Source organism: Salmo trutta, chromosome 32, assembly GCF_901001165.1.
Source record: "Salmo trutta chromosome 32, fSalTru1.1, whole genome shotgun sequence".
In the NCBI taxonomy this organism is placed as follows: domain Eukaryota; kingdom Metazoa; phylum Chordata; class Actinopteri; order Salmoniformes; family Salmonidae; genus Salmo; species Salmo trutta.
In genome coordinates, this window is record NC_042988.1 from 22866894 (window position 1) to 22894618 (window position 27725).

The following is a 27725-nucleotide window of genomic DNA, read 5'->3' on the forward strand; positions in this document are numbered from 1 at the left end:
GTTATATTATTGCTCCTCTCACCATGTATCCTTGCATTAAAGTCCTTTACACTTAGCTGAATTAGTGGATGTAAATATATACATAGTGAAATCATGCTCTATTGGTTGCAAGTTTAGACACTTTTTTGCCCGATAGAGCCTTTTGTCACTTCCAAACTCTAAACCACAACCATCCACCTTAAGGCAGAGTCTTTCAGTGCTGCTGCTGTGGGACTGGTGCAATTTGACCTCAATGTAGGTTTCAGGGTAGTTATCTAATGTGGGCAGCAGAGATTGCATTGTATCCATGGGGCCTGCCAGAGACTGCATTTCTGGGAACCTTTGGAGGGACACAAACTTCTTAAAGCAATGCACTTGTGATGGCCTACTCGCCGCACTGCATGCATCGGCAGTCTGTTTCAAGCCTCCATCCATCCCCTCTGTGTCGGGTGGGCAGACAATAAAAATATATTTTCCACAAAAATGTAACAGCCCCCTACAAATATTTATCAGTGTGTCCAGAAGCAGGCTGTACTGTAATTGAATTCTTGAGTCCACTGATAAAATTCTATTATATCCCCAAAATGGTGAGCGTGTGTTCAGGCGGTGTTCTTAACCTTCTGGTCCCCTGTGTAATCATTGATTTGCTGGTTGAAAGTCTATTCCTACAACAATAATGTGGCTCTTTGAAAGATTATCATTGAAAGAATATTAATGATTGAAAAATATCTGACATGTTTAACACTACAGATTTTAACATTACTTTTTCCTAAAAAAATGTATCCCTCACAAGAGCCAAATGAAAAAGCTGCAATGTCACCCAAGTCAACTGGAGCAGTAATCCAGCCATGTCCGTAGACATCTTGGTGTGGAAAGAAACTGACCTGGGATGCATTGCCTCTGGGCTCTGTTGTTCCTTTGTCATGGGCTAATGTTTGCGTAGACACACACATGCCTCCTCAGGGTGAATACTAGTCCCTACCCCTCGGATCACAAGTTCAATTAATTTCACAGTTGGCGGCACCCACAGTCCTTTTGCCCAGCCTGTTGTCTGGGGCTGGAGAGAGATGGAAGAATATGATGTGCCTCGAGCTGCAGTCTCTCCCCCCATGCAGACTCAACTCGCCCAGGGACAGATCTGGTCTGATAGAAACGCTGTGCTGCCTGCCTGCGTCCCTGCCTTCCTGCCTGCCCGCCTGCCTGGCTGACTGTCTGCCTGCACTCGCCTGCCTGCATGCCTGCCTGCCTGGCTGCCTGGCTGCCTGCCTGGCTGCCTGCGCTCGCCTGCCTGCTTGCCTGTCTGCCACATATTACAAGAGTGTCCAGACACAGAGAAAAGAGAAAAAAAATGTCCAGACACCTGAAATGATAAGGATACAAGTAGAGATGAGAGTGTCCAGAAAGAGGGAAAAAAATGTCCAGACACCTGAAATGATAAGGATACAACAAGAGATGAGAGTGTCCAGACACTTGAAATGATAAGAATACAAGAGGAGATGAGAGTGTCCAGACACCTGAAATCATAAGGATACAAGAGGAGATGAGAGTGTCCAGACACATGAAATGATAAGGATGCAAGAGGAGATGAGAGTGTCCAGACCTGAAATGATAAGGATACAAGAGGAGATGAGAGTGCTAAATGCATCATTACTGCTCCATAAAGGCAAATGATTTATTTTCCTTTCCTATAAAAACATCTTAGATGTTATTTAGTCATGTTTCTGTATTTTACTCTATATTATTGAACCATATCACACCAAAAATATTCTGATATGTGGTCATCTAAACCCAAGCCGATGCATAAGACTAATTTGACTTATAATTATAGTTGAAAGGTACAATTTTTTGCCAGTAAATCATAGTTTGCCATTGTCAACAACTTGGTTATACTTTTTTTTATGTTGTAACCAACTTTGCTATATAGAAAATAAAGATTCTCAAGATTTTGGTGTTAGAAAATGCCATTACTGATGGGCGGTGTCGACAGTTCATGAGAATGTGCACCACAATGATTTGTTTGAAGACAAATAGCTGCTATTATAAGATATGGCCTTCAAAGCCAGTGTTCTCCATGGCCAGATTAATGGGACCAGCCTCTTGCCGATATCACACTGCAACATGATGAACGGGAAATTAGCATAAAAGACTCCTTGCATTCTCTTAATGAGCTTTAATAAAAAAGTGGCCACACAGCACGAGGAAATGGTCCTGATTGATGTCTCACATTATTGGGGATTGCACCCTTCAGAACTCCAAAACCCTTGTATTCTGCCTGGTTCTCCTGCCCTCTCTCCCTATATCTATCCCTCTCCATCTCTCTCCATCTCTCTCTACTTCTCTCTCGTTCGCTCTGTCACTACTGCCTGCTGCTGAAGCCTGGTTCCTTCTTTTCCAGGACAACACCCAAGGGACAGTCTACTGATAACAGGCCTGTCATACCGGCCCACTCTCGGCTCTCACACCTCTATTTTATTCAATAGCACAGTTCTGAAGTCAATCCGCGTTTTCCTTCATGCCACAAATATTAGATTTTTCATATCCCTAAGCAACAACTCCCTTCATCAGGGTGTCTTCAATGTGAACATCACAGAGCTGTGTTTCTGAATGGGTTATGGATTTGTTTAGGATGTCAATACTATGTCCGTGTTACAGGTCTGAGAGAGAGTTAACACGCTGTGCTTCCCTGAATGAGTGAACACTACAGGATACATTACAGGATATAGAGGATACACACTGAGTGCACAAAACATCAGGAACTCCTGCTCTTTCCATGACATAGACTGACCAGATGAATCCAGGTGAAAGCTATGATCCCTTATTGATGTCACTTTTTACTTCAATCTACTTCAATCAGTGTAGATGAAGGGGAGGAGACAGGTTAAATAAGGATTTTTAAGCCTCAAGACAATTGAGACATGGATTGTGTATGTGTGCCATTCAGAGGGTGAATGGGCAAGACAAAATATTTAAGTGCCTTGAACAGGGTATTGTAGTAGGTGCCAGGCACACCAGTTTAAGTGTGCCACAAACTGCAACGTTGCTGGTTTTTTCACGCTCAACAATTTCTCATGTGTATCAAGAATGGTCCAGCCAACTTGACACAACTATAGGAAGTATTAGAGTTAACATGGACCAGCATCCCTGTGGAACGCTTTCGACACCTTGTGGAGTCCATGCCCGACGAATTGAGGCTGTTCTGAGAGCAAAAGGGGCTGCAAATCAATATTAGAAAGGTGTTCTGTACACTCAGTGTGTTTTGTACAGTCAGTGTGTGAGTATATATATATATATATATATACACAGGATATATGTGAGGGAAAATGTACTGCTCTAATGTATGGGCCTGTCCTTCTTCCTCTTGTCTCTCTAAATCTACTCCGAGGCGTTGCCTAATGAAGCAGCCAGCGGAGAGTGTATGATGACTATGGATCAGACGCAATTGTGATTTTGGGACGCCATTCCACCGAGCTGCAATTACCAGCCATTTGTGGCTGGAATGAGAGCTTGTCGCTTGCAGCTCAATGTTCCACCACCACCATTATGCCAAAAAGCTAGAGGATTTGATGTGCATAACAAAACACACATCTCATTGCTCGTTCTCCACCCTACTGGGCACTGATTTGCACTCACTGCAGTTTCCTCTCTCTCTGATGAGCTGATTGTGGATATTCCTGTGTGTTTGTGTGTGTGTGTGTGTATGTGCGTGTGTGTTTACGTGCACCTGTGTCTCTATTTATGAGTAAATACATTCTGAAAAATGTAGACACTCCATTGGCTTTCCACATTAGCTAAGACATTGTACACATCACAGCCAACAAACCCCCAAATACACAGCCTGGCCTGGGCTTGTTGCAGCATTTTGGTATTTGGGTGTCAGAGGGTTTGTATCTCTTAGCCATTTCCTCCATTTGTGTCAGCTTTGGACTATTTTTGAATGAGCTATCCCTTCAAAGTAATGGCAGATCCTCCCTTTACAGAACAACAGCCTTTCTTCAATAGCAGCACTGAGTGTCTGGGCCACATACAGCACAGTACTGTAGCTGTCCTGCTATGCATGCTAGATCTGCTCTCCCTGGTATTAGTATTCAGACAGGTGTGGTATGGTCACTGCTGCTCTTCTGGTGTCGGCTAGCTCGTTGGCGCCATGCTGACAGAAGCAATTCCATGCCCACCACTGCCCTGTGCTGCTCTCTCCTCATAATAGATATTGACAGGTGGAGTGCAGATAACACTAATCTCCATCCTAACATGATTGGATATGTCATAGAGGGCTTTTGCATCATTATAGCATTCAATTCACAACTTTGTCGGCCCGCTAATAGCATTTCATGCTAGCATACGCCGTGCCCTGTAGCTGAATGGCTGTGTAATTGTCACCCTTCCTCTCTTCTCTGGTTCCTTGTGCTGCAGCCCAGCAGGTAATAAGCCCCGCCAGTGGTCTTATACTTCATCTTTACTTCAACCCCCAAGCTGAAGGCTGCGTGGTCCCCTCATCTCTCGCTAGTGTCCGACTGTTTCCCTGTTTACATAAAAAATGCTGTTTTATACCTTGCCATCAAAATGCACAGTTGATGAATAATGCATGTCTCTTATTAATGAGATTATGGAGCATGCAACACTAATGCAGATAGAGACAGCAATATATCCCTGCCCTAATAAAAGGCTGTGTATCTATATACAATATATAGATGTAAATGAATCATTCAAATAACCTGCCTGACATTGTCTTTAATATGGTGTGATGTTTCCAACTGTATGAGCAAACTAATGAAATGTAAAGCTATACTGGGAAGACAGTGGGAAATGTTTTACATTTTAGCAGATGCTCTTATCCAGAGTGACTTACAGGAGCAATTAGGGTTAAGTGCCTTGCTCAAGGGCACATAAAAAGATTTTTCACCTACTCAGCTCGAGGATTTGACCCAGTGACCTTTCAGTTACTGGACCAACACACTTAACCACTAGGCTACCCTCCACCCCTTCAGGAGCTCATAACATTAATTCACACAGAGATAATCACAACGTTATAGTGTACAGTGTCCTTGCTTTTCAACATAGTAAGAGATACAGACAGTTTTGAATGGAATGCTATGTAAAGGATAGAATGAATAGGAGTCTCTTAAACCTGAGGAGAACTATAAAAAGGCATACTAGCCTCCCAAGGACTTTTACCTGCATCACACTTAACGTGTGCTTTAATGTGTGAGATCACAAATACAAATTCCCTACAATAGGCTATACAGTTATGTTTGTATTGCTGTGCAAGTTGGTGTATCATTTTCACAAAGCACATTCATACAACATGATACAAATGTGAAAATCATTTAACTGAATAGTAAACACTGTCATACACACTGAATCCTAACTCAAGCTCAACAGGCACATTGGGATTCAAGGAGGCTCTGCAATTCTATTCTGAAGTGGTACGTCCTCAAGAATAAATGCACCAACTCCTGATATGGAGATGGGAGAAAGATAATTATATTTCCAATTTGAGATAAAGACACTTTGGGATAAGTAAGCAATGAATTAATGCATATCTAGCTGTTTCCATGCCAATTCATAATGCAGAGTACCATCAAAACTCAGATGGCATCAATATGCATATTGCTCTTGCACACACACACCATACATGCTGATCCATCTCCGGCCCTTCTAATGGGATTTCACTGGCCTAACACACACACCATACATGCTGATCCATCTCCGGCCCTTCTAATGGGATTTCACTGGCCTAACACACACACCATACATGCTGATCCATCTCCTGCCCTTCTAATGCGATTTCACTGGCCTAACACACACACCATACATGCTGATCCATCTCCGGCCCTTCTAATGGGATTTCACTGGCCTAACACACACACCATACATGCTGATCCATCTCCGGCCCTTCTAATGGGATTTCACTGGCCTAACACACACACCATACATGCTGATCCATCTCCGGCCCTTCTAATGGGATTTCACTGGCCTAACACACACACCATACATGCTGATCCATCTCCGGCCCTTCTAATGGGATTTCACTGGCCTAACACACACACCATACATGCTGATCCATCTCCTGCCCTTCTAATGGGATTTCACTGGCCTAACACACACACCATACATGCTGATCCATCTCCGGCCCTTCTAATGGGATTTCACTGGCCTAACACACACCATACATGCTGATCCATCTCCGGCCCTTCTAATGGGATTTCACTGGCCTAACACACACCATACATGCTGATCCATCTCCGGCCCTTCTAATGGGATTTCACTGGCCTAACACACACACCATACATGCTGATCCATCTCCTGCCCTTCTAATGGGATTTCACTGGCCTAACACACACACCATACATGCTGATCCATCTCCTGCCCTTCTAATGGGATTTCACTGGCCTAACACACACCATACATGCTGATCCATCTCCGGCCCTTCTAATGGGATTTCACTGGCCTAACACACACACCACACATGCTGATCCATCTCCTGCTCTTCTAATGGGATTTCACTGGCCTAACACACACACCATACATGCTGATCCATCTCCGGCCCTTCTAATGGGATTTCACTGGCCTAACACACACACCATACATGCTGATCCATCTCCGGCCCTTCTAATGGGATTTCACTGGCCTAACACCCACACCATACATGCTGATCCATCTCCGGCCCTTCTAATGGGATTTCACTGGCCTAACACACACAACAGCAGTGCATAATGCATGAAATGACCATGGATCACTGGAGGTGATGTGAGGGTATCAGTGTGTTTATCAGTAAGATAAAGAAAAAATAATTTGTTCTTAACTGACTTGACTAGTTAAATGGAAAATAAAACAAATAAAATAAATAATGAAAATCAGAAGGCTAGCGGATAGAGAGCTGAGTCCCAGCCCACAGCCACCCAGGCCACTGTTAAAGGCATGTGGGACTAAGGGAGCATGAGACTCATGAAGCCAACCCAATCACTTCCTTTAGCCTGCTTCTTTAATAGACAGGCTGAATAAGGATTATAATCAATTCATATTGTGCATTCGGCTGTCCCAGATTCCTACAGCACAGAGCAGAGGCTGTACTCTGCTCAGAGACATGCTCATCGGGAAAGAAAAGGAAAACACAGCTTGTGCCAATGTGGCTCTTGCTGAGAACAGAAAGGAACAAGGTCAGTGAGAGCAGTGTCGCTCGATAGCCTTTATGGGTTTGTGAACTATTCACAAGGATCTTTAATACACCTGAATTCAACTATGATTTACCTTCACCATGCTGCATTGATTGACTGATTGATTTTGGATTACGATCGAAAATAATGTCAAGATTATCTAAACTACCAGTTGCAAACAATTTGTTCACATTTCCATGTCTAACGCAACATTTGTCATGCTATGACACAAACTGCTATGTCACAACAGACATGACCTTAACAAGAAGCACTTTAGATGTCTTGCAAGAGCCCCAACTCTGAATAGTGCCCTGGTTCTTAAAATAAAAATGGATTGCGCCTCTTTCCAAAGACAGGCAACAAAGAGAATATTCTCCCATCAACTATATCACCATGAATAAATCCTTTAGAATTTCTTCCTGTATTTTTTTTGACAGAAAACTCACAATAGTGGGGAGAGAGTCGTATGCGTGTGAAGGTAGAGAGTTCTGTGCCTCCGTCACAATGGCCCACTATTATTGGATTACAGTCCGTCTTGGTGTTCAGGCCTGTCCATTAGGATCTAGCTGGCAGGGCCATGCGTGGCATGCCTCTCCTCTTCCCCTGGCTGTCACACAGCCGAAGGGCACAGTGAAGTGGTCACAGTAGACTGGTCAGGAGGGGCGATGGACGGCTGGGCGACTCACGCATCTGGGAGGTCACTCAGGGGTCAAGCTTTTAACACCCTCCCAGTCTGGCGTGAACAGTAGAGGTCACAGCTAAGACACTCTGCCCAGCCATTTCCTTTTCCACTTGCCTTGGAACCGCAACACTTCACTACAGGGCGTGGTACCCCTTTACTCCTCTGCACTGGGTCTTTGACTGTCCCTCTTAGTGATATAGTGGGGCGGCAGGTAGCCTAATGGTTAGAGAGTTGGGCCAGTAACCGAAAGGTTGCTAGATTGAATCCCTGAGCTGCCAAGGTAAAAATCTGTCGTCCTGCCCCTGAACAAGGCAGTTAACCCACTGTTCCTAGGCCGTCATTGTAAATAAGAATTTGTTCTTAACTGAATTGCCTAGTTAAATAAAAATATACTGTATACAGTCTCCTCTTCAGTACCTACCTCCTCTTACACCCCTCCTTTCTGGGATATCACTTAGCTGAAATGTCTGCCTTTAGACCTGAGACTTGGAGAGATCTTCATAATGTAGTCATGCAGGTGACACCTGCTTGGTGTACTTGACCTCCCCTACCAATATGGAGCCTCAGGGATTAGAGAAAAAGGGAGTGTGTGGGAGGGGTGCAGCACTGTCCCTATGAGACAAGGTCAGCTTAAATGGATTGGGATGAGAAGAAACCAATTCCCCCTGGGACAAAATCAGGGAGCAACTTATGAAAAAATAATTAAGCAGGATGCACATCAGTGGATGTCACAGCCAGAGGGGGAGGGGGGAGGGGTAAGGGGGAGGGGTGGGGGGGACACAAACAATCCTTAAGACAAGGGTAATGTTTGTTCAGTTGATATCTGAAAGCGTCACGATGGACAAAGGACAATTTGTTTGACCTCAAAAACAGTTTGGTTTTGTGAAAGGAGTTACTTTTGAAGGAAAAAGGCCTGGGGTTGAGAATGACGAAATTACATTTATAACAATATTATGAAATATTCGACCCACGTTAGTCTACGCCCACTGGCAATGCCCTCACATTTTTGTCTTAAGTCAGTTAGGACAAACAGATTAGCATTTATTACATTCGTGACATAACTTAGCTTTGGTAAGTTTTTATTTTCACAACCAATTAGTCATTTGCAAGGTTAATGTCTCATTTGAGGACAAATCATTTCTAACTCTGATTTATGGCTGTTCCACTCCAATATCCCTTTAAACTGTGAAACATCTTGGATAGTTTTATTGTAACAATAAGATTCTCTCTCTCAAATTCTCCAACAACCTCGCAATGACCTCCAAACAATGCAGGAAGAACCGCACCCCTCTTCAGAAACTACTCCAAGTGGAGATACTTATATCAGCTGGCAGATATATCTTCACCAGCTTCAAAAACACCTTTTATCAATTCATGTTTGTCATTTAGATGAATGAAGTGGAATCTCCTGAAGCATTTCCTCTGTGGCAGCTGCTTGGCCGTTAGCTGTGTCTAATAAATCTGTTGTGGTCCACAGTGGCTAAATGGACACATCTGCCTGGCCAATCCATCATGGATATTCATTAATACATATTTACAGTTCCACATGAATGCATGGGGAAAAGATCCAGAATATCATAATACACACTTGAAATGAACTTGAAAGGAATTTAGGGACTGAAGAGAGATGCTTGAGATACAGTTTGGTGTATTGTAGCAGGGTTACAGTATGGTGTATGTAGCAGGGTTACAGTATGGTGTATTGTAGCAGGGTTACAGTTTGGTGTATTGTAGCAGGGTTACAGTTTGGCGTATTGTAGCAGGGTTACAGTATGGTGTATGTAGCAGGGTTACAGTATGACGTATTGTAGCAGGGTTACAGTTTGGTGTATTGTAGCAGGGTTACAGTTTGGTGTATTGTAGCAGGGTTACAGTATGGTGTATGTAGCAGGGTTACAGTATGGTGTATTGTAGCAGGGTTACAGTATGGTGTATTGTAGCAGGGTTACAGTATGATGTATTGTAGCAGGGTTACAGTTTGGTGTATTGTAGCAGGTTTACAGTATGATGTATTGTAGCAGGGTTACAGTATGGTGTATGTAGCAGGGTTACAGTATGGTGTATTGTAGCAGGGTTACAGTATGGTGTATTGTAGCAGGGTTACAGTATGATGTATTGTAGCAGGGTTACAGTTTGGTGTATTGTAGCAGGTTTACAGTATGATGTATTGTAGCAGGGTTACAGTATGGTGTATTGTAGCAGGGTTACAGTGATGTATTGTAGCAGGTTTACAGTATGGTGTATTGTAGCAGGTTTACAGTATGGTGTATTGTAGCAGGGTTACAGTATGATGTATTGTAGCAGGGTTACAGTATGGTGTATTGTAGCAGGTTTACAGTATGATGTATTGTAGCAGGGTTGCAGTATGATGTATTGTAGCAGGGTTACAGTATAGTGTATTGTAGCAGGTTTACAGTATGGTGTATTGTAGCAGGGTTACAGTATGGTGTATTGTAGCAGGGTTACAGTATGGTGTATTGTAGCAGGGTTACAGTATGATGTATTGTAGCAGGGTTACAGTATGATGTATTGTAGCAGGGTTACAGTATGGTGTATTGTAGCAGGTTTACAGTATGATGTATTGTAGCAGGGTTACAGTATGGTGTATTGTAGCAGGGTTACAGTATGGTGTATTGTAGCAGGGTTACAGTATGGTGTATTGTAGCAGGGTTACAGTATGGTGTATTGTAGCAGGGTTACAGTATGGTGTATTGTAGCAGGGTTACAGTATGGTGTATTGTAGCAGGGTTACAGTATGGTGTATTGTAGCAGGGTTATAATGATGTTATGGGGACACATAACATGTCTGTCAAGTTAGAATGTAAGCTTTATTGTCACATTTAAAAGTACAGTGAAATGCTTAACTTGCCAGCTCTACTCAACAGAGCAGCAATCAATATCAAAATAGTATAACTAATTTAAAAAACGAATATATACAGTGGCTTGCGAAACTATTCACCCCCTTGGCATTTTTCCTATTTTGTTGCCTTACAACCTGGAATTAAAATAGATTTTTGAGGGGGTTTGTATCATTTGATTTACACAACATACCTACCACTTTGAAGATGCAAAATATGTTTTATTGTGAAACAAACAAGAAAAAATACAAAAAAAACTGAAAACTTGAGCATGCATAACTATTCACCCCCCTAAAGTCAATACTTTGTAGAGCCACCTTTTGCAGCAATTACAGCTGCAAGTCTCTTGGGGTATGTCTCTATAAGCTTGGCACATCTAGCCAATGGGATTTTTGCCCATTCTTTAATGCAAAACTGCTCCAGCTTCTTCAAGTTGGATGGGTTCCGCATGTGTACAGCAATCTTTAAGTCATACCACAGATTCTCAATTGGATTGAGGTCTGGGCTTTGACTAGGCCATTCCAAGACATTTAAATGTTTCCCCTTAAACCACTTGAGTGTTGCTTTAGGGTCATTGTCCTGCTGGAAGGTGAACCTGTGACCCAGTCTCAAATCTCTGGAAGACTGAAACAGGTTTCCCTCAAGAATTTCCCTGTATTTAACGCCATCCACCACTCCTTCAATTCTGACCAGTTTCCCAGTCCTTGCCAATGAAAAACATCCCCACGGTATGATGCTGCCACCACCATGCTTCACTGTGGGGATGGTTATCTCGGGGTGATGAGAGGTGTTGGGTTTGCGCCAGACATAGCGTTTTCCTTGATGGCCAAAAAGCTCAATTTTAGTCTCATCTGACCAGAGTACCTTCATCCATATGTTTGGGGAGTCTCCCACATGCCTTTTGGCAAACACCAAATGTTTTTTCTTATTTTTTTCTTTAAGCAATGTTTTTTTTCTGGACACTCTTCCGTAAAGCCCAGCTCTGTGCAGTGTATGGCTTAAAGTGGTCCTTTGGACAGATACTCCAATTTCCGATGTGGAGCTTTGCAGCTCCTTCAGGGTTATCTTTGTTCTCTTTGTTGCCTCTCTGATGAATGCCCTCCTTGCCTGTTCAGTGAGTTTTGGTGGGCGGCCCTCTCTTGGCAGGTTTGTTGTGGCGTCATGTTCTTTCAATTTTTTTTATAATGGATTTAATGGTGCTCCGTGGGATGTTCAAAGTTTCAGATATTTTTTTCTAACCCAACCCTGATCTGTACTTCTCCACAACTTTGTCCCTGACCTGTTTGGAGAGCTCCTTGGTCTTCATGGTACCTCTTGCTTGGTAGTGCCCATTGCTTAGTGGTGTTGCAGACTCTGGGGCTTTTCAGAACAGGTGTATATATACTGAGATCATGTGACAGATCATGTGACACTTAGATTGCACACAGGTGGACTTTATTTAACAAATCATGTGACTTCTGAAGGTAATTGGTTGCACCCCTTATGCTTCATAGCATAAGGGGTGAGTACATATGCACGCACCACTTTTCCGTTCTTTATTTTTTTGAATTTTTTGAAACAAGTAATTTTTTAAATTTCACTTTTTATTTATTTTATTTTGTTTATGTCCATTACATGAAATCCAAATAAAAATGTATTTAAATTACAGGTTGTAATGCAACAAAATAGGAAAACCGCTAAGGGGGGTGAATAATTTTGCAAATCACTGTATATATTGTAATGACCTGGCTAGATCATACATGAACAATTATTCAGACAGAGAATTGAGTTTACAAATCCCAATTTATTAACCAAACTCAACACAGGCTACTGTTTGGCCGTAGCCCACGCCAAATAAGGATACCCATATAAATCAACCGTGACCGTCTTTTGTTAAGACCAGACGTAAGAGAGAGAACAATGGCTAAGCATGGTCTTAAACTGGTGATGCTCCACCCCCAGCCAAACCCCCCCACACACCCCACCCACCGCTCCACCAACCATCAGGATGCCCGGCACCAGAACATTCCAGGCATTCCCGTGGTTGGCAGATAGCAGTTTGACTGGCATGTCGGACCCCGTGAACACTGGGTACTGGTAAGTACAACACAACCAACAAACAGCATAACACACAGCTGTCTGTGCAGGTCGCTACAATATATACTGCTCAAAAAAATTAAGGGAACACTTAAACAACACATCCTAGATCTGAATGAAAGAAATAATCTTATTAAATACTTTTTCTTTACATAGTTGAATGTGCTGACAACAAAATCACACAAAAATAATCAATGGAAATCCAATTTATCAACCCATGGAGGTCTGGATTTGGAGTCACACTCAAAATTAAAGTGGAAAACCACACTACAGGCTGATCCAACTTTGATGTAATGTCCTTAAAACAAGTCAAAATGAGGCTCAGTAGTGTGTGTGGCCTCCACGTGCCTGTATGACCTCCCTACAACGCCTGGGCATGCTCCTGATGAGGTGGCGGATGGTCTCCTGAGGGATCTCCTCCCAGACCTGGACTAAAGCATCCGCCAACGTGGCGTTGGTGGATGGAGCGAGACATGATGTCCCAGATGTGCACAATTGGATTCAGGTCTGGGGAACGGGCGGGCCAGTCCATAGCATCAATGCCTTCCTCTTGCAGGAACTGCTGACACACTCCAGCCACATGAGGTCTAGCATTGTCTTGCATTAGGAGGAACCCAGGGCCAACCGCACCAGCATATGGTCTCACAAAGGGTCTGAGGATCTCATCTCGGTACCTAATGGCAGTCAGGCTACCTCTGGCGAGCACATGGAGGGCTGTGCGGCCCCCCAAAGAAATGCCACCCCACACCATGACTGACCCACCGCCAAACCGGTCATGCTGGAGGATGTTACAGGCAGCAGAACGTTCTCCACGGCGTCTCCAGACTCTGTCACGTGCTCAGTGTGAACCTGCTTTCATCTGTGAAGAGCACAGGGCGCCAGTGGCGAATTTGCCAATCTTGGTGTTCTCTGGCAAATGCCAAACGTCCTGCACGGTGTTGGGCTGTAAGCACAACCCCCACCTGTGGACGTCCGGCCCTTATACCACCCTCATGGAGTCTGTTTCTGACCGTTTGAGCAGACACATGCACATTTGTGGCCTGCTGGAGGTCATTTTGCAGGGCTCTGGCAGTGCTCCTCCTGCTCCTCCTTGCACAAAGGCGGAGGTAGCGGTCCTGCTGCTGGGTTGTTGCCCTCCTACGGCCTCCTCCACGTCTCCTGATGTACTGGCCTGTCTCCTGGTAGCGCCTCCATGCTCTGGACACTACGCTGACAGACACAGCAAACCTTCTTGCCACAGCTCGCATTGATGTGCCATCCTGGATGAGCTGCACTACCTGAGCTACTTGTGTGGGTTGTAGACTCCGTCTCATGCTACCACTAGAGTGAAAGCACCGCCAGCATTCGAAAGTGACCAAAACATCAGCCAGGAAGCATAGGAACTGAGAAGTGGTCTGTGGTCCCCACCTGCAGAACCACTCCTTTATTGGGGGTGTCTTGCTAATTGCCTATAATTTCCACCTGTTGTCTATTCCATTTGCACAACAGCATGTGAAATGTATTGTCAATCAGTGTTGCTTCCTAAGTGGACAGTTTGATTTCACAGAAGTGTGATTGACTTGGAGTTACATTGTGTTGTTTAAGTGTTCCCTTTATTTTTTGGAGCAGTGTATATATAAATATAATAAAGAAAACACGATAAATAAGAAATAAGAGAGTAAGCTATATACTGGGTCAGTGCCAATACTGGCTGTCAAACTGGTGATAGCAACAGGAGGTACAGGGAGCAGACAGAGAGCCTGTTGACAGCCAGCTGTTTGAGGTGGAAAAGCCCTCGGCTTTGTAATGACAGTTACTGTAACACCAGGCAGCAGTGATGTGGCCTAACAGGAAGGCAGAGGATTGCTGTTCAAACCCCAATTAGCCTACCTAATTTTCACATACAGTCTTTGTTTAAAGATATGAACATATTGAACAACTATATAGATTTGCAAGGAAATATTTGAATTTTAATTAGAAGCAAATGTAAAACAGTACTTGTTTTTGTCACTTGGTAAAATACCACTTACCTTGCAGACACCTAAAACTTACAAGAAGTGGTTATAAAATTGCAGACACAATAACACCATCAGAATGTGTCTCGTCACACACACACACACACACACACACACACACACACACACACACACACACACACACACACACACACACACACACACAGTTAATCATGACATAGCAACCATTTTAATGCTTGTCACCCTCCTTGTCTATCCTAATCATCTACAGAACCCATGACTGCTTCATACTTTGGAGAACAGACCAGCACAGACATTCAAGCCTGCTTTCCACTCCTCCTTGTGTTGTTTCTCTATGTTTTGCATTAGGTACACCAGACAGCCACGCTTTCTGAAAGCTGTACTGGGCTGGTTAATGATAGTGGCAGGGCGTCTGCTCTGATGCCCTGCATTATGAGGAGCTGGTGCGATTAGCCGCCAAACCCACTCTATGGGCCCAGGGTCTAGGTGTGAGAAGTGTGTGAGAGTGGTCTTATCTGGCGGGAGCAGAAAGCAGGTGTGTGGCTGTTCTCCGGCAGGAAGCAGGGGTCTCCATAGTGAGAATATGTTACATACTGTAGGAGATATTAGGAACGTCCAGATCTCCCTGCCAGGACAGCTGCCCTAAATCGTCTACAGAGTGCTGCGCTGCAAAGACAGAGAACAGCCACTTGTTTATTACTTAGCTTTATGCACCAACTCTAGCTATTACCATCTTATACTACCAGATTAAGAACATTTAGTTTTCTATGTTCTACTGATAAATTCAATAGGTGTACACCATAATGTAGTTTTCTTGGCATTTGACAGGAAGTTACTTATGTACAACTATCATCAATGATTTTAAACGTCCTTAGTGAGCGGAGACGAGACTCTGTCAGCTCAACTGACTCCATTGTTCTCGTACAGTAGACAGTTCTGTACACAGTGATCTGGCACAAAGAAGAGTTGGAGGATGTGACAAGTACAGCATGCAGTGCTGATAATGCTAAGTGTTATTTCATCCACACATGGCCATTGTGTAAATGCCTGTATGAGTCAGTCAAGGGGAAAAACATAACAAAAAGGAGAGTACTTTTCACATCTGAACAAAGCAGTAACTCATTGAGGCTTTTCTCTTTTCAATTAGCTTTGAGAAATGTCGTTATTGTTCTGCCAAAAGCTTCAGTCCCATTTCCCAAGGTGACTGCCAGCTGAGAAGTGAGCAAGTAAAATTATTGGATGGGCTATTGCACTGTTTCCCCCTGATCTACTCAAACAGCGTTTCGAAAAATGAAAGAAGACTTTTTGGACAAAGAGTGGAGGAAATGTGTGGACGTGAGTGGCAAGGTGAAAATGAGAGTGAGATTTGTGTTAGAAGTTTGTACCACAACGCTGTCTTTACTCTTGAAGACATAGTAATTGTCATCAGACCAACAGACAATGGAGATGGACAATACCTTTTAGGTGCGGTCGTCCCAGTGTCACGAATCCAGAGGAGATGAAGTTATGATCAAGTTGGCCTTGGCGGAAGTTCTCTTTCCCGTAGTGCCCTGTGGAAGAAATGCAGAATTAAGATAGTATGAGATGACCAATAACATTTATCTTACCAAGACAATTCACTAAGCATATTCGTTGCTGATTTTCGTTCCAACCCTCACATAGGAAATCACAAACAACTGTGTACACATATCAGCGTCTGGGACACTCTTAATCAGAGGTGTGGGCTCGAGTCACATGACTTGGACTCGAGTCAGACTCGTGTCACAAATATGATGACTTGCAACTCGACTTTGACTTTAACACCAATGACTCGTGACTTAACTTGGACTTGAGACATTTGACTCGAACTGACTTGATATCCTCCCCAAGCACAAATATAAAAAATGATGCTATTAAAAAAGTGTGCAGCGCATCAACTCTTCGTTTAACTGATTATTGTTTGAATCGGACAGCAGCCAATCAAATTGTGCTAGCTGAGAAAAAGTTTTGCGTGGCAATGCAGAGGATCGTCGGCGAGTGAATTCAGATGGAGCCCTTGGAAACATGATTCCCAAAATTATTATTTTCAGATATGAAGACTACGCTGTAGTCAACAAAAAACGGATTGCAATTTGCAAAACATGCGGTTAAGAAAATTAGACGGAGGCGCAACAACTTCCAACTTGGTTCGACATTTGAAGCTGCACAAAGAACGGTAAGTCGTGGCTAATATAGCCGACAGCTATATATAACTTTGAGTGTATAGCATGTTGGCTAACGTAACATTAAGTCAATGAGCCTCCACACAGTCAGTCAGTGCGGGAACGTGATCATTGCACCCAAGACTGAGCTACAACATGGCTACCATGTTGTCACGGCCGTCGTAGTGAGTAGACCAAAATGCAGCGGGTACGTGAATGCTCATATTAACTTTTATAAGAACATTACACAAAACAAGAAACTGAAAAAACGAACGACAGCTAAACAGTATTGCAGGCTAACCATAGCAGTGCAAAAACAACTTCCCACAAAAGACAGGTGGAAAAAGGGCTACCTAAGTATGGCTCCCAATCAGCAACAACGATGTACAGCTGTCCCTGATTGAGAGCCATACCCGGCCAACACAAAGAAATACACAACATAGAAAAAACATAGAAATACAAAACATAGAACAATACCCAAAAACCCCGACAACACAAAATAAACACACCCCTGCCACGCCCTGACCAAACTACAATAACAAATAACCCCTTATACTGGTCAGGACGTGACACATGTATTTCCATGGAAATATAATGTTTATTTGGAAAGTAATAAATATATATATATATTTTAAAGCATTCATGATTTGCGTAAATGTAGTATACTAAGTATAACTCTAGTTAAAAATATAAAATGGAATTACATTTGGTGAAGAGTAAATTTTGACTTGTTTAGGACTCGAAACTCAAAGTTAGGACTTGAGACTTGACTCAGACTTGCCTGTCTTGACTTGGGACTTGACTTGGGACTTGAGTGCTAAGACTTGAGACTTACTTGTGACTTGTAAAACAACGATTTGGTCCCACCTCTGCTCTTAATACTTCCAACCACCCTAGTTAATGAACGTATTATATGATGCATTAGCCTAATTCTTTAGTTAGCTGAATAGCTGTGTTCACGGGAGTTTGTCGTTTATGGTGTCTTAGTTCAGTTCAGCCAGCATTCTGACAGATGGTGAGGAGGACTCTGTATTTCACTCCCTCTTTGGCTCAGCCAACTGGTAAAGGAACAGGGACACAGAGGGAAAGGAAGGTCTCACATTAACAATTTATGATATCTGATGTACACTCAGGATCATCACCACCGCAAAAGGTCACACTCCCCAAAGCTGCGAGCTGGGGGAGCTAGTGAAGACCTTCCCTTCTCATACCGTTCACAAATTAAACAAAGATTCCCATTCAGGGTCAAAAGCCCTGCCCTTTTGCCAAAGCAGGTAAAACATTCAAACTTTAATTGGGTGGAAAAATGTCTTTCAGGCTTGGGCACTTGACCCTGAAGATCAGTAGAGAGATTCTAAAGAACCCTTCTAACCGAGACACTCTCCTGTGTTTTAGAACTGATTAATTCCTTCCTCAACTTATACAGTAGAACACTTTTACCCCACATAGACCTACACTATGGAGGGACCTTATATAATTGATTCATAAACTGTGTAATTGGATCGATCTTCATAATCATGACAGCTGCATTGTAGTACTGTATCTATGAAATGTCAGTTAATTAAAAATGTGCCTTGCAACAAAACATTTCATCCTGGATTTCCTTGGTCTTAAAGATCACTATGTAACATAATTTGTTCCAAGATGCTATATTGTGTCTGGCTGGAACAAGTCCTGTAATTGAGAGTGCAGAGGTCCACAATGGACCGTCAAAGTGCCTGCCAGCAGTTTGACAACCTCCATTTGTCCTGCCAATCGAACACCAAAATGTTGTGCACAAAAAAGATGCAGGTAGGCTGAGAAAGTGAGTGTGTATCAGACAGTGAAAGCTTAAACTGAAAATAGAGGAGAAACAACATGACGGTCTGTCTTACAAAGGCCTATTGAGTTCCCCTCCCGCCACTCTCTTCCTTCCTGTTAGTGCCAGTCTGCATTAGCTGGCGAATAGTTCAACAGCCCCATCTCAATGGAGCAACTTCAAAGTCAATAGCGTCACTCAGACCTTTGGGCCATAGAGGCAGAGATCGAACCGCATTTCAAATGATCATAATGAGAAGGAACACCTGGGACCATTAGCCCTGGTCTTCATTACACTGACGTTTGACACAGGCCTGAGCTCTCTAAAGCCTGTTTTCAAGCCCAACGGATACTGTAAACTGATTGCTGAAACATTTTATCCATCACTGTTACTTTGGGATTTTCATACTAAGAAACTAGTAAATACTTAATGACTCTCAGGATTTAAGAAGTTGACTGTGTCCAATTTATGCTGAATAAAAAGAGGCGTTTATGTGCAAGTTTTTTTATCTGTTTGAAGTATGCCTTCATGAAGTGTTCTTGGCTTAGAATAATACCAAAGGGGAAACAACTACAACACATACAGTGCATTCGGAAAGTATTCAGACCTCTTCCCTTTTTCCACATTAGACCAAGAAATTGAGCTCAGGTGCATCCTGTTTCCATTGATCATCCTTGAGATGTTTCTACAACTTGATTGGAGTCCACCTGTGGTAAATTCAATTGATTGGACATGATTTGGAAAGGCGTGTGTAACGGCCGTCGGAAGAGAGAGTAGACCAAGGCGCAGCGGAGTTAGTGTTCATCATGATTTTAATAACAGAAGAACACTACACAAAACAAAACGAGAAAACTGACAGCCAAAAAGTCCTGTCAGGTGCAAAACACTCAAGAGAAACAATTACCCACAAAACCCCAACGGAAAAACAGGCACTTATGTGTGACTCCCAATCAGCAACAACACACTACAGCTGTGCCTGATTGGAAGCCACACGGCCAAAATCAATTAAACAAACCAACATAGAAAAATGCACATAGAACGCCCACCCAATGTAACACCCTGGCCTAACCAAAAATAAAGAACAAAAACCCCTCTCTATGGCCAGGGCGTTACAGCATGAGACACCTGTCTATATAAGGTCCCACAGTTGACAATGCATGTCAGAGAAAAAATCAAGCCATGAGGTCGAAGGAATTGTTCGTAGAGCTGCGAGACAGGATTGTGTCGAGGTACAGATCTGGAGAAGGGTACCAAAACATTTCTGCATCATCGAAGGTCCCCAAAAACACCGTGGCCTCCATCATTCTTAAATGGAAGAAGTTTGGTGGCCGCTCGACCAAACTGAGCAATCGGGGGAGAAGGGCCTTGGTCAGGGAGGTGACCAAGAACCTGATGGTCACTCTGAAAGAGCCCCAGAGTTCCTCTGTGGAGATGGGACAACCTTCCAGAAGGACAACCATCTCTGAAACCCTCCTATCAGGTGTGGCCAGACGGAAGCCTCTCCTCAGTAAAAGGCACATGATAGACCGCTTAGAGTTTGCCAAAAGGCACCTAAAGGACTCTCAGACCATGAGAATAAAGGTGGAACTCTTTGGCCTGAATGCCAAGCGTCACGTCTGGAGGAAACCTGGCACCATCCCTATGGTGAAGCATGGTGGTGGCAGCATCATGCTGTGGGGATGTTTTTCAGCGGCAGGGACTGGGAGACTAGTCAGGATCGAGGGAAAGATGAACAGAGCAAAATACAGCGAGATCCTTGATGAAAACTTGCTCCACAGTGCTCAGGACCTCAGATTGGTGCGAAGGTTCACCTTCCAACAGGACAATGACCCTAAGCGCACAGCCAAAACAATGCAGGAGTGGCTACTGAACAAGTCTCTGAATACCCTTTAGTGGCCCAGCCAGAGGCGGACTAATACATTTTTGAATAATGCTGTAACGTAACAAAATGTGGAAAATGTGAAGTGGTCTGAATACTTTCCGAATGCACTGTATCGCCACCAGTGTTTGACAAGCTGTGATGGGGATAATCAGCTTTCTATCCTTGGTCTACTCTAAGGACAGCGCCTAAGGGCTGAATTCAGGTTCTACTGTAGGAGACGTTGACTATGATACATTGTGTTCTTATGCTGAAATACACTGATACATTATCTCGAAAGGGTAATTGAACTGATTTTCCTTTAGCAGAAGAGTTTAGGGTCCAAGCAGAGACCAACGAACATCAATGAGAAAATGATGTTAGAACATAATGTATTTCCAAGTGTGAAAATAAAACAACATAGAATACCATCTGAATTGTGAAAAACAGATATATTCATGAGGATCTCATGTATTACTGCAGATTCCCAGGTATATCCACATATAATCTACATGAGCCACCAAAGACACCAACTCGCATTGTAATACAGTATGTAATGGAACTTCATACTGTATGTGTTGAGGCTAGTTCAGTCAAGGCCAGTTTAACCCAGTATAGTACAGCTGATGCCAGACTTGAGCTAGATGCATACAGTATTTCACAACAGAAAGATGAGTCGTGTCAGAAAGAAGGCCACAAGGGATGAAGACCAATTACAGGACTGACATGAACCCAAACAAAATAGTCAGCCTCTAGGGAAGTATCCTGCATAGTCCACAATCTCTTAATGTAAAAATCTGGGGAAGTGTCCAGCTCAGTTCACAATCTCTTAATGTAAAACACTGGGGAAGTATGCAGCATAGTCCACAATGTCTTAATGTAAAACACTGGGAAAGTAGGCAGCTCAGTCCACAATCTCTTAATGTAAAAATCTGGGGAAGTGTCCAGCTCAGTCCACAAACTCTTAATGTAAAATACTGGGGAAGTATGCAGCATAGTCCACAAACTCTTAATGTAAAACACTGAGGACGTATGCAGCACAGTCCATAATCTCTTAATGTAAGTCACTGGGGACGTATCCACCATAGTACACAATATCTTAATGTAAAACACCAGGGAAGTATCCAACATTGTCCACAATATCTTAATGTAAAACACTGGGAAAGTATGCAGCACAGTCCTTAATCTCTTAATGTAAAACACTGGGAAAGTATGCAGCACAGTCCTTAATATCTTAATGTAAAACACCAGGGAAGTATCCAACATTGTCCACAATATCTTAATGTAAAACACTGGGAAAGTATGCAGCACAGTCCTTAATCTCTTAATGTAAAACACTGGGAAAGTATGCAGCACAGTCCTTAATATCTTAATGTAAAACACCAGGGAAGTATCCAACATTGTCCACAATATCTTAATGTAAAACACTGGGAAAGTATGCAGCACAGTCCTTAATCTCTTAATGTAAAACACTGGGAAAGTATGCAGCACAGTCCTTAATATCTTAATGTAAAACACTGGGGAAGTATGCAGCATAGTAAAACACTGGGGTGTCATGGTAGTCTTGAGGTCACTTCAGGGTTAACATTATGGATTCATGAAACACAGTGAGAGATGTTAGAGGGGATGAAAGCCGATAAGGGGTTAGATAATCCTAGTTTTGGGCAACTGTAAAATGGCAGTCAAAGTGGTTATTGATTCCAATGAGAATTATTGAAGTGTCAAGTGCTGGAATTCAGGCAAACATAACTGTAACTACCTCTGTTGGCTGGCCCTTACAGAAGTTTCATTTAATAAACTGCACATACCAGCAGATGTGGCTTTTGTGGCTTGAGTCAAGTCAGAAAAGCGGCTCACATCCCATGGTGTGTGTAGCACGTAACAGTTCTCCTCTGACACAATCCCTGGATGAGGAGGAGTGTCTACTTTGACACGAGAGTGAAACATAACACTGAATCTGGGACACCATACTAGGGCACTTAGCAAGCGATCCCCGGAGCAGGGATCTGGAGACCGGATAAAAGAAGGAGGAACAGCGATGCAAGACAGAATTATCTCAGGACAAAAGCCATGTGTCTCCCGAAGAACATGTTCATTTGCATCTCCATTTTGAGCCAATGCTGAGTAGGCTTATGGAACCCCAGCATGAAAATAGACTCAGCCGAGGCCCTTTGTCTAAACTGCTATATCGTTTTCAGTCTTAAAAATGTACACTTAAGTAGCAGGGCCCCATCATCAGTTTGGGGGAGTAGTGAACTACATATGGTTCAACTAGCAATTGAAATACATTTTTGCAGTAGCTTTGTGGTAGTTGACCTAAATTCAAATCTTGGTAGTGTTTTCAGTAGTTCATTACTTTGTTGCCATGTAGTGGTGTAGCTTACTACTGGAACTACATACTACTTTTGTTTTGCAAAAAGAAAATATTGTTGAAGTAGGCAAGAATTGCCTTTATTTTTCAGCATCAAACCTGCCTAATTCTCACTTGAAACACTTTTTGTGTGCCTAATTCCACGTTTGAGTTTAATAGGCCAGAATAGACATTCTGTTAACATCTGACTCCAGAGTGATATGTTCTTGCAATTTGTAGTCTGTGACATTTCAGATTCAGGTATGATAATTTTTCGCTAAGTCGTTTGGATGTAGTGAACTACTTTTCAAAAGTAACTTTAAGGTTGGCTTTAGTGTAGTTTAACTTACAATAGTGTGAAGTAACTGGTAGCTCGTTAATTATATTTTCAGAGTAGCTTCTCTAACACTGCCCATCATCTATTTCAGTGTGTGTGTGTGTGTGTCAAAGACCATTTTGACCAATAATGAAAGCAATAAGGTCCGACTTTACAATGCAAAGGTTGCATACCATAGAAATAACATTGTTGTACACATGTCAGCCAAGTATAATGACAGTAGTTATATATACTGTTACATAGAAGCGTGTACAATGGAGATTACTGTGTAGTCATAAAAAGCTATTGAAAGTCCATAATAGAATGTGTCCTTATTCAGTCATCCCTGCTTGTCTCGTTTCTATGAGATTTCTATAGATCTACCTCCATAATTCCTACCAATCACTACTGTATAAATGAAATTCAGACTGGATCTCCATCACTCAGAGAATGTAACTTAGGGCAAAGAATATGGCTTTAATAACACCTTCTCTATTATGTTCTCATGACATTTATATTGAAGCTCTTTTCATTTTATCTAACTATTTAACATAACCTCTGTTTCCATAGTAACTCTGTCATCTTGGGTATCGATTTTATACAGAGAAAGGACTTTGATTCAACTCATAGTGCACCGTGCAGCGTACTAGAGGTAAAGACCATTTCAGAACCTATGCTTAGGACAAATACAGTTTGAATCATTTTTGCAAGATATTCTTGGATATGTGAAGTAAAAACAGTGCAGGTACCCACCGTGGTTTGCTAGCATGGTGTGAACTGGGGTGTAATGGTTCTTGGACGTTCGGAGAGGCGTGTCTATGTCTTTGGGTGAACCCTCCAACGCTGCAATATTTTCATTCTCCTTATTTAGTCCTTGTTGCCTCAAAATGTCTGCAAGGGCTCTGCAAAAGAAATGTAAAAACACAGATGTAATTTGATTGTTTTCAGACTATACAAGCAGAACCAGAAATACTTTCCTGTTTTCAATCACCGACAACCATTACTCTCAACATCCCCAGAAGGTCTACTTCATTTATTTAGTTACATACAGCTCCAATTGTGTTGGTGGAGCTCCAGAACCAGGCACAGTGTAAAGTGTAATTACAACAAGGTGGCCAATAGGCCAGGTTTCAATACTGAGCCACACTGAGTACAGATGGGCCTTTCCCTTCAGGCCAAGGGAAAACAGCTAAAGCCATTCATCAATGTTCCTTGAAGAACGTTCTGCTAGAGCTATACGCCCCACTACTAAGGTTCAAATGAATCTAACTCCTACCAAGTTACCAATTTCCAAGGGCTTTACACAAAGCATCTTCCTATCACCATTTTCAACATTGGTCCCCATTGAAGTATAGTGGTGAGGATGGTGGACATATTGGTTTCTTCAAAGAGCTGAAAGGGTAATGTAACTGTGTCAAAGTCGACCTGAGTCAACTTCTTTCCATAACTCTCTGTGACTTTGGGAGCTATGTATTAATAGCCTTTCCCTTCTAGGATGGGCACACTTTAACCATATCCTTTTCACAGACTGAGGCGACCTGGTTTTCATCGCCCCAGTTGACTACTTTGTGTCTTGTATAGCAGGAACACGTTCAACCAGTCCCACACAAATATTGTGTTTGAAAGCCCCAAAGTTGAGACTTGTCACAGTTTCCTCCCCTACAAAATCTCTTAGCTAAATCATGTTTCAATAGCACCAGTACATTCCTATGTATGGGAAGGGAAAAAAATATCTACAAGAAATGGGAACGTATAAAATAATCTTCAAACGATACACCCATCATCCATCGAGGGAGTAAAGTAAATATTGTAAAGAAGAGAAGTGAAAATAAATTGTAATTCCCTTTACACTGCACTTGCAGCACATGACAGAGGATGTGGTTCAGTCTTGTTGGTTATCAGAGGGACTTGCCTCCGCAGTGAAATTGGATTTTTTTCTTCTCTTTTTTTCTATTTTAACACATTTCTACATTGTCAAAAGAGATAAGGAAGCCTAGAATGTGTTTACAGATATGGCGACATGTTTGCAATTATTTCAGACTGAGACAGAGATTGAATTATTATGAGCATGTGGTGTAGATGTTCAACAAGTCTATCATCTCCATTCTAAACTGATTAGTTTAGTTTATTAGGATCCCATTAGCTACTGCACATGCACCAGCTACTCTTCCTGGGGTACACATACAATGTACAAATTCATGACAAAGTACAGAACAGTTATAGACAAGAAAAACATAAGATATTACATTAAATCCAAATAAAAAATGCACATAAAAATAAGAGTTATATATTTGAAAGAGACCAAGAGACAACAGTATTTACACACTATTCATATATACATATTCATATTCTGTCACGTGTGTGTGTGTGTAGGAACGGACCAAGGCGCAGCGTGCGTATCGTTCCACATCTTTATTATATAGTGAAACTTAGCCAAACAAACAATAAACTAGAAACAAACAACAAACCGTGACAACAGAGGTGCAACATGCACTAACTCAAAATAATCTCCCATAAACACAGGTGGGAAAAACAACTACTTAAATATGATCCCCAATTAGAGACAATGATGACCAGCTGCCTCTAATTGGGAATCATACAAAACCCCCAACATAGAAAAAAGAAACAAGAACACAACATAGAAAAAATAAACTAGATAACCCCCCCAGTCACGCCCTGACCTACTCTACCATAGAAAATAAGAGCACTCTATGGTCAAGACGTGACATATTCTTATATACAATACATTCCATCTTTATAAATAGGAAAGATGATGTGATGCAGCATACATTTTTTTCTTCTGTTTTTTAAAGCTAAACTTACTTTTTGCCTGAGTAACGTCTTGTGGCAGAGCATTCCACAATGACATGGCTCTAAACATACAGTAACTGAGTGATGCATTAAATCTGTCTTTGGTTTGGGTACTGTGAAGAAACCCATAGTGGTGTATCTGGTGGAGTATGTACAGTATGTCTGTTTGAAGTGTATGCATATAGGTTATACATGTATACATGTGGTTAGGCATTTTCAACACACACACATTTCTTAAAAAGACTAGAAGAGAAGTAACACATCTCTCCTCAACCCTGAACCATGAAAGACTCATGCATGCTATTGATGTTAGTTCTGTGTGTACAGTTAAGGCCAAGGCGTGCTGCTTTGTTTTGAGCCAGCTGCAGCTTTGCTAGGTCTTTCTTTGCTGCACCTGACCATTTACCAATTAAAATAGGTTCAAACGTATTGGGGAGAAAAAAATTGAAACCAATGTGAATTTCTACTCCCCTTGGATCCTGAACTCCACAAAATGTTTGTCAAGCCATGATTCATGGCTGAATGAATATGTTAGAAAAGTATTGCAGCATTGACCCTGCCTATCAGGTTGTCAGTAATCTTGGTTAATGCAGAACTAAAATCTTTTGTAATTTGGTCAGATGCTCGAGGACCAGTGCCAGTACCAATTAGGTATATATAGTCTGTCCATGAGAGATTAGGTTGTCAGGAACACCAAAAAAAGGAATATTCCCAATGTGAGCAGAGAGAAGCATATCACTGACTTGCCAACCACTAATGGAGTAGAAGCAGAAACTGGAGAGGAAATAAATCCATGTAGGTGTGCTTTACATGCATTAAAGTTATACAAGAGACATTGCAAAGCCATGCTATCTCACCTACCTCACCCAATCTGCTTTCTCTGCCCAATATTATGGTAAAATCTCTCAAAAATGACATATTGAATCTCACTGCATGCAGGTCAATTTAGAAATCCCTTTTGAATGTATTGGAACTGACTCTCACTGGCATAACAAAACCTAATATGTACTCAATCTGAGAGTAGATGCTTTTTTTCAACAGATCCATCTTAAATTGCATCCAGGTTTGCTTTCGAGAAAGTGATCAATATAGACCACTCAAATCCCTGGCTTTGGCTTTCACTCGACATTTATTGTGCCTCCGTGAAGGTCATAGAAGAAACAACAAAGGTCTGCCAATGCCTTAGCATTCCCCTCACAATCCAGCATTAATGTCTCAAGCCAGCCACAGAAGTACATTTTTTCCCCCGGCAGAGATCATTATTACCAAATGTGCCAAATGATTGTTGGAAATAAATCATTAAAAAAGCTATTGAATGTCCACTATGCAATGTCACCTCGTTTAGTCATCCCTACTCTGGCTGCATTTACACAGGCAGCCCAATTCTGATTTTACACTAATTGGTCTTTTGACCAGTCACATGAGATATTTTGACATTATATATTTTTTGAGCTGATCTGATTGGTCAAAAGACCAATTAGCTCTAGAAAGAAATCAGAATTGGGCAGCATATGTCTCATCTCTCTCACCACCACTCATACTGATGTGGTGGTGGCAGTATGCATTTCCATTTAAAAGTATGCCCCATGGCTAGGATAGGAGAGCATTAAGGGGCCAGAAATCCTCACAGTCTCCTCAGTTCTGAGTACTGAGATGGAGGCACTGCCACAGCCTCAGAAGTCTAATA

The 27725-nt window shown here is 42.3% G+C and overlaps 1 protein-coding gene across 3 annotated transcripts in view; it reads right to left on the bottom strand.

Moving 5' to 3' along the window:
- The window catches only part of LOC115171437 (protein shisa-6), a 100244-nt gene that overhangs the window by 45184 nt on the left and 27335 nt on the right, over nucleotides 1-27725 (bottom strand). For all 3 annotated transcript variants that reach the window (XM_029728249.1, XM_029728248.1, XM_029728247.1), the window contains exons 2-4: nucleotides 23981-24129; nucleotides 16183-16275; nucleotides 15320-15391 (exon numbers count right to left, since the gene is read on the bottom strand). In XM_029728249.1, the coding sequence (XP_029584109.1) occupies nucleotides 15320-15391; nucleotides 16183-16275; nucleotides 23981-24129 (314 nt within the window). The remainder of the gene's footprint in view (nucleotides 1-15319; nucleotides 15392-16182; nucleotides 16276-23980; nucleotides 24130-27725) is intronic.